Below are 7,574 nucleotides of genomic sequence, written 5' to 3'. Positions count from 1 at the left end.
ATTAAAAAAAAAAACAAAACAAAAAAACATGCAATTTAAAAAACAATTCTCTGACTCGCACTCATTCTCTCATTCATTCGATATCCCTCACGTGTCTCACATTCATACACTCTCCTTGTCTCTCATTGGTTGCCAGTCCTTGTTGGACAGTGAGATGGCGATTTGACTGCAGCAGAGAGCGAGAGACGCACAGAAGGGGGAGATGACAACATCCACAGCGCACAAACACAAGGATCGCAGGCATGGAAGGAAGGTGTTGCTCAGCTGTATGCAAGGCACCACAAACCTGGAATTAAAGAGGAAGAGAGGCAGTTATTGCAATGACTGTGTATAAAAACCCTCTGTGTGTCCAAACTATGGACACATTTAGAAATGGACAAGATGAGCGATTCCTAAAAGTGAATCCAAAGCATCTGGATCGCCCCCTGGTGGCTGGCTGCGGGATAGCTCATAAATCATGCCTTACCAATGTTAATAGATAGGACCTGGACCAATGTGAATTTTGTCAACGAAAGTAAATATTTGTTGACGTCCTTTTACTTCATGACTAATTTCTGATGATGTAAATATGGAAAATACTGAAAATTTAGCAACAAAAGCTTTGTTTAGGCCTGGGCGGTTTAGCTGAACATAATAGTGAAGTTTCACATCAGTCGATATTGATATAATATTGATCATGTGGGTTGGAAATGATGACATGTTGTGTACATGGCTAAGGTGCTAAAATGAGTATTATCACAGGTCAATATAGACAAAATATCACAATTTTTTTTTTTACCAAATACCTCAATATCAATATTGCAAAAATATTGTACTGATGGTGCATTCACAACATGTTAACTCAATGAGATTTTTTATGAATAATCATCAGTAATGTGGATTTAATAGGGAGTAAGTGGGTTTTTGGGTTTTTCACGATACAACAACTCAGTTCTTGGTTCTGGCAGACGACTTGATTAGATCACAATGATCAGCTGTCTCAAAGCACTAACAGATGTAGCAAAATGTGTGCCTTATCTTCTCCTGTCAGGTTGAAAATAAAATAAAGAGGGAAGTCCTGTCTATGTATTCAAACTGAAAGACAGGCTGATGTATCGTTCCCTGAGACGGAGAGCCTTGTGCATAGCCACTGTGCGTCGTCTGCATTCAAGGCAAAAAGTGAAGGCAAAAGTCTGTCTATTTTTGCAGAAAAGTAGGCTACTATTCTAAGATTTTAACTATTTGAAATGAGTTAAAAGTCATTTTACAGTTAAAAAATAAATAAATACAAAAGCATGAATTGTGCACAGTTTAGTTCAGCATCAACATGTAGACTCCAGTGTCTGGTTGGAACAAGTTCCATTTCATATTAAATTAAACAAGTCTTCAAAAAACATGGAAGAACTAGTTAATTGTAACCTCAGTGAACTGAACTTTGAGCTAGCTCGTTTTAAGTGTGAATGTGCACAACAGTGAAAGTGAACACGTGGGAGCATTTTCATTGCACCAAAGTACCAGACGTGTAGACAGGCAAGGACGGCCAGGAAAACGCCACAAAGAAAGGCAAAGGGCACGGCAAGCAGCAAGGAGAGGCAGCGGTATGTCCAGACACGAGCCATCTCGAAGCCGCTGACGCTGTAAATCCACACTTGGTCTATGCTGCGAGGCGTGGCGGGCTCCGCCAGCACGTCACTAACCTCCACCTGCAGACAAGAAACCAGGGAGTGGGTGGTACAAGTCACGTCAGTTTATTTATAGAGCATTTTAATGAAAGAAAACGTGTTGACTGAGCTGCTTTACAGCTTGAGGTGAGGCAGAAATTAGTGACTGAATCCCACACAAAATATTATAATAATTACAGTTTAAAATATAAAAATTACACCCAGATTTCTGGTATGTGTACATACGTTTGAAGACATAAGATAAGTGTTTACACCACTAGAGGAATCTGCGGGACTGATGACAAATACCTCTGTCTTACTCTTACATCTTCAAGAAAACACAGAGGTGATTAGAAGATCACACTTATATATCATTAAAATAAAATGGGGCCTAAAATGGAGCCTTGGGGCGTCCCGTAAGAGACAGCAACAGAAGAGGGTGACAAATTATTGTGGCATGTTATTGTATCTAATTATTATTACACAGTTTTGTTGTTGATCAATTCTGATTGGTCAGTTACAGCATTCTAAGGTCTGTTATTTCTGTATAGCAGACAGTTGAATGAATGAATGAATGAATGAATGCAGTTGAATTTACTGGAGCCACTTTTCTCTCTGACAGAGAAAACTGTCCCTTTTAGATACTGGATTAAATAGTAAGCTCAAATGTCAAACAGCAGGAGGGACAGAGTGAAGGAGTTCTTAAAGAGACTGTAAACAGAGCTGAGGAATGTAATGTCTGTCAATGACAGATGTTGTAGATAGTGACAAACCTCTCTGTAGAATCGCCAGTAGGGTTGCACATTTTGTGCATTTTCCACCAAAAAGCAATTGATCATTAATAATTGATATATTAAGATTTTTCTTTTTTCTCCTTTGTTTCTCATTTTAAGTTTAAATTTAAGTTATCTTATTTAACAAATGCCGGATTAAACAATGTCAGATGAGGTACAATTACTGCTATTTCTAGACTATCACATTAATTATTGACCAATATACACTGTCTGGCCAATAAAAGTCACTATTTGGATTTAACTAAGCAAAAAGGTTAAGAGCCTTCTGTTGGATAATTACTGCAGTGATTAAAATGTTTCAGCTGGAAACTACTATAACTAAGAACAACACACTATTAAAACCTGGAAGGATAGTGGTGAGGAAGAAATGTGGTCATAAAGAAAATCTTGAATGATCATGATCAGAGATCTCTTAAATGTTTGGTGAAATCAAATCATAAAAGTTGTTTAATAGTGAAAGTAAGAAAATTCCTACACACACACACACAATGTGAAGAGAACTCAAGGGATTCGGACTAAACAGCTGTGTAGCCTTAAGAAAACTACTCATCAGTGAGGATAATCGGAAAAAAAGGCTTCAGTTTTCTAGGGAGCATAAAGATTGGACTCTGGAACAATGGACAAAGGTCATGTGGTCTGATGAGTCCAGATTTACCCTGTTCCAGAGTGATGGGGGCATCAGGGTAAGAAGAGAAGCAGATGAAGTGATGCTCCCATCATGCCTAGTGTCTACTGTACAAGCCTGTGGGGGCAGTGTTATGATCTGGGGTTGCTTCAGTTGCTCAGGTCGAGGTTCAGCAACGTTATGTGTCCAAAAACTGAGGTCATCTCACTTCCTGAATATACTGAATGATCAGGTTTTTACATCAATGGATTATTTCTTCTCTGATGACACGGACATATTCCAAGATGACAATGCCAAGATTCACGGGGCTCAAATAGTGAAAGAGTGATTCAGGGAGCATGAGACATCATTTTGATTGTCCACCACAGAGTCCAGACTTAAACCCCACTGAGAATCTTTGGGATGTGCTGGAGAAGACTTTACACAGCGGTCCAACTCTCCCATCACCAATACAAGATCTTGGTGACAAATTAATGAAACTCTGGACAGAAATAAACGTTGTGACACTGCATAAGCTTATTGAAACGATGCCATGGTGAATGTGTGCTGTAATCAAAGCTAAAGGGGGTCCAATGAAATATTAGTGTGTGGAATATTAGTGTGACTTTTTTTTGGGTCAGGCAGTGTTTTTTAATCTGTTAAATCTTTAATGGCAATGAAACAATTAATGATTAATCATTAACATCCCTAAGTGCCAAAGAAAAAACTATTGACCACGAAGGCTTTGTGTGATTTTCAGACACTCATGAAACTCAAACACTGTATATTCACGGAGAAAGGAAAAGGGAACCTTCAGGTGCTTGTTGATACCATAGGGGTCCCTGTTGACAGGACAGGTGGGTGGAGGTGTAGCTGTAGGTGTAGGTGTGGGTGTGGGCGTGGCAGGAGCTGTGGGAGGGGTCGGAGGTTTGGGCGCTGGGGTCGGGGTTTTGGATGCAAACTCTGGAGGAGGAGGTGGAGGGGGAGTGTTTATCAGTTCTGCTCCTCCGTCGTCCTCATCGCTGTCATCGTCGATCTTACACTCCACCAGACAGTCGTCGCTCACCATCATCATCCTCGCTGAGAGGAGAGGAAGGACCTTGTTTTCACATGTATGAAGAGAGATGAACACGCAGACAGTTAAACATAATATGGGGATGTCTGACATTAAAGGGATAGTTCAAAACTTTTGAGCCCCCAGTTTGGGGTAGCAGCAGGAATTGAAGCAAAGCACAGGGATTGTGTGGTTGCTGGAAATCCTTGAAAACACTTATAACTTATAATGTCATCAAAGGTGTTGGGAAAATTACTATGGAAGTGTAATATGTTGCTTTTTTTACTCAATTGGATGAAAAAAGAGCAAAAGAGGTGAAAAAACATCATTGCTTCCACCAAAAACGGTTGAAAATACTGTGTGAACATGGGTGTCATGTTTCCATCACTGCTGATCAGAGCTGGAGATGATGAATTACTGTGTTTACTACAGAGTTATTTGACCTACGAGTGAATACCAATTGTGCAATTTCCCATTGAAGACAAAAGCCTGCTGTCAGCAGGTGTTAGTGGGTTTTTTTGTCCAGTGTGAAAGGGGCTTACGTCATGTTTTGGCTTAACCAGATTCTATAGGATGTCACATCTACTTACAGACAGGTGACACATTTTGAAATATGAAACTTTAGCGTGTTTTCCATGAATTTGTCAACCTCTTGCAGAACAAAAAAGTTGAAAAATGCTGGAAAAGCTTGAAAAAAACGTTGTGGAACCCTCCAAGCAATGTGCTGCTATGAACATGGACCCCACTTCAAATAATCTGAACTATCCCTTTAACACGCAGCACATTTATACCGTATGCCAATTCACATACACACTCCCACAAATACACTCTTGCAGCAGATCGCAGGCATAGAGTGTAACAGTGAGCACTGGCACTACCACGTGTTCTTTAGCCCCCAAAAAGGAAGCCATATCAAAATCTGTAAATAGCAGCTGGTAATTATAAAGTGGCATTTTTACAATGGAACACAGGCAGAAAAATCATTCTGTGTTTCATTTTTATCCTCAGATATGATTAGAAATCCTTCATTATAAGACTTTTAATCAACTTGCATGTATACGTGCAAGGTGACAAACTCCTGTAACTCGTATTCTTGATGACAGATCATTGTAGCAGATCCAGGACAGGGACGGCAGCAGCAGAAATGATGAATCATGTGACTTACCTTACTTAAAGAAGTGCTCTCTTAATCCTGTATCAGTGACCCCGTGCAGAGAGACGGGTCAGGGGAGCCCTGCAGAGAGTGCTAATCTAAAATGTCAATGAGATCAGCTCAGCCTCTTAATCACAATGTCCCTCAGAGCTGATTTGGCGTATGAGTATTCATGCAGACACTTCCAGTGTTTGACACTGACTTAGAGCAGCAGAAGTGCTAATGTGGTACGCTGCCTCTTATTCCTTGAGTGTGTGTGTGTGTGTGGCTGTCAGAAGGGGTTATTTTCGGAAGAGGAGTGGAAGGGTCTAGAAGATCATGTTACAGGACTTGGGTCTTGTCGAAACACAGAAACTGAAACAATGAAACATACACGCACAATAATGCAGCCAACAGGTGTTAAGCTCATGCCAAGACACTGAGTGACTTCTGGCACTGTGCCTAGAGATGCAGATACAGCAGATAAACATTCTGATGTAGGATGGTGAGAAGTTTGGGTGGCATGAGAGTGCTGTGGGTGTGGATTCCCGCTCTGCAGAAAATAGATAGATATGGCATGTTACTATAATGGACTTCATATGAAAAGAGAGCAAACATACCATGAGGTTTTGCTGGATATGTAAGGATATGGTCTTGCTCTCCATAGCCCCTTTAGCAAAATCCACTCCCTGAAAATAAACCATCAAGCTCAACATTCCCTAAATAAACCAGAGGTTCCTGACCTCTTTAACTTGTGACCCTTTGAAACAAAGCCATGTCCACTCATGACTGCTTGGCCTTGTGTTGCACGTCTGAGTTGCAAGCAGATCAACCAAAGAGTGACGTTCCGTCCAAAACTTTCCAGTGTTTTGTGATAAAGCAAAGATTAGAGAAAATTCATGCAAAATATATTAATTTTCTTATGATCATGCAATCGTTTCTGCAGTGTGTGTGTGATTAACACACATGCATCTTGTCAGGAGCTGATCTTGAATTCTTAAGGACTGATCAGCCAAACTTTTTCCGTGAAAATTCAGAAGTGTACACTGAAGGAGTTAATGATTCCACTTGCCATTATATATCATTATTAGGGGTGTAAGAAAATATTGATAGGCTTGAATATTATTATGTTTTGTAGATAGCAGATTGCACAGAAGAGTAAACTTTTTAAACTCAGACTTTACTACTATTGTGGTGTGTTATTTATATGATGACAGTTTTCCTAAAATTAGATAAAAACATAACAAATCACACTTTGCTTGCAGGGTTCACATCACAATATATTTAATTGTAACCCCTGTCCTGTGACGCATAATGAATTGCCAGATTCCTACCAATACACAGCCCTACTCATAATTTGCCATTACTTTCCTATTTATTTTTGTCTGCATTTTTTATATTGCTGTTTCCCTCTGTTACTGGTGTGGTCTGTGTCAGAGACGTGTGGTTATGTGTAACAGCGCCCTCTACTGGGTCCATGCAGACTTGACGGGAGGCCCATTGACTGTATGAACCCCACATTCAAGTCCCTGTGCAGTTTCTGGAGATTATTAGCAATGGTGGAAAGAGTACTGAAAATCTGTACTCATAATAATAATAATAATAATAATAATAATGATGATACTCAAATTCTTGATGGCAATTAATCAATTAACGATTAATCATGAATATCCTAACTCCAAACCTGAGCTGCTGCAACGTTTTGTTTTGTTTTTTGTTTGTATGTCGTTGTTTTCATCTGCCCATTGGCAATCAGATCACCCGACTGGCTACTAAAATGCAGATTTGCAGGTTTGGATATTAATTCAAACTGTACTCAGTTGGTTGTAAAAGTAACTAAATAAAAACATCTTGTATTGCATACTTAAGTATGAGTAAAAGTACAGACTTGAAAAACTACTTATACAAGTACAAGTACCCAAAAAACCCACTCAATTACAGTAATTTCAGTATTTTTAATTAGTTACTTCCATCCCTGCTTATTAGTATGGAGAAACCTGCAGCTCTGATTACAGAAAAGTTGGTACGCTGAGTAAAATGTAAATAATAACATAATGTAATGATTTGCAAATGTTAATGTCCAAATTTACTACATTCATTCTAAATTCGATGCCTGCAACATGTTGCTCAGACAAGGGCAACAAAAAGTGGGAAAGTTGTGAAATGCTCAAAAGATGCTTGTTTGGAACATTCCACAGGTAAATGATTCGTCATTGGTCACAGGTGACAGTATCATGATTGGTTTATAAAAGTCGTTCACATGTAAGGATGGGGTGAAGTTCACCACTTTTGAAATAAACTGTGGGCAGTTTAAGGACAATATGTTTTAACACACAGTGTCAATGAATTT

General features: G+C 39.4%; 1 protein-coding gene across 1 annotated transcript; it reads right to left on the bottom strand.

Moving 5' to 3' along the window:
• cav4b (caveolin 4b) lies at positions 1-5,488 on the bottom strand. The gene is made up of 4 exons (XM_084720062.1): positions 5,258-5,488; positions 3,850-4,137; positions 1,495-1,682; positions 1-286 (listed from the first exon to the last, which is right to left on the bottom strand). Exons 2-4 carry the CDS (start codon positions 4,111-4,113, stop codon positions 103-105), a joined length of 636 nt encoding a protein of 211 aa, XP_084576188.1. The 5' UTR covers positions 4,114-4,137; positions 5,258-5,488; the 3' UTR covers positions 1-102.
• Positions 5,489-7,574: the final 2,086 nt, after the last annotated feature.

This window comes from Lutjanus erythropterus, chromosome 6 (genome assembly GCF_056507025.1).
Source record: "Lutjanus erythropterus isolate fLutEry1 chromosome 6, fLutEry1.hap2, whole genome shotgun sequence".
Taxonomy (NCBI): Eukaryota; Metazoa; Chordata; class Actinopteri; order Lutjaniformes; family Lutjanidae; genus Lutjanus; species Lutjanus erythropterus.
The sequence above is the reverse complement of the archived record's forward strand: the minus strand, read 5'-3'. Positions and strand labels throughout refer to the sequence as shown.

Bases quoted from the DNA above. Each gene is read 5' to 3' on its own strand.
- cav4b (XM_084720062.1), bottom strand. From the start codon at position 4,113: ATGATGATGGTGAGCGACGACTGTCTGGTGGAGTGTAAGATCGACGAT. The intron at 1,683-3,849 runs GTTCCCTTTTCC...TCTTGTCTGCAG, and splicing joins GTATCAACAAGCACCTGAAG to GTGGAGGTTAGTGACGTGCT. The intron at 287-1,494 runs GTACTTTGGTGC...CTTTAATTCCAG, and splicing joins CTTGCCTGTCTACACGTCTG to GTTTGTGGTGCCTTGCATAC.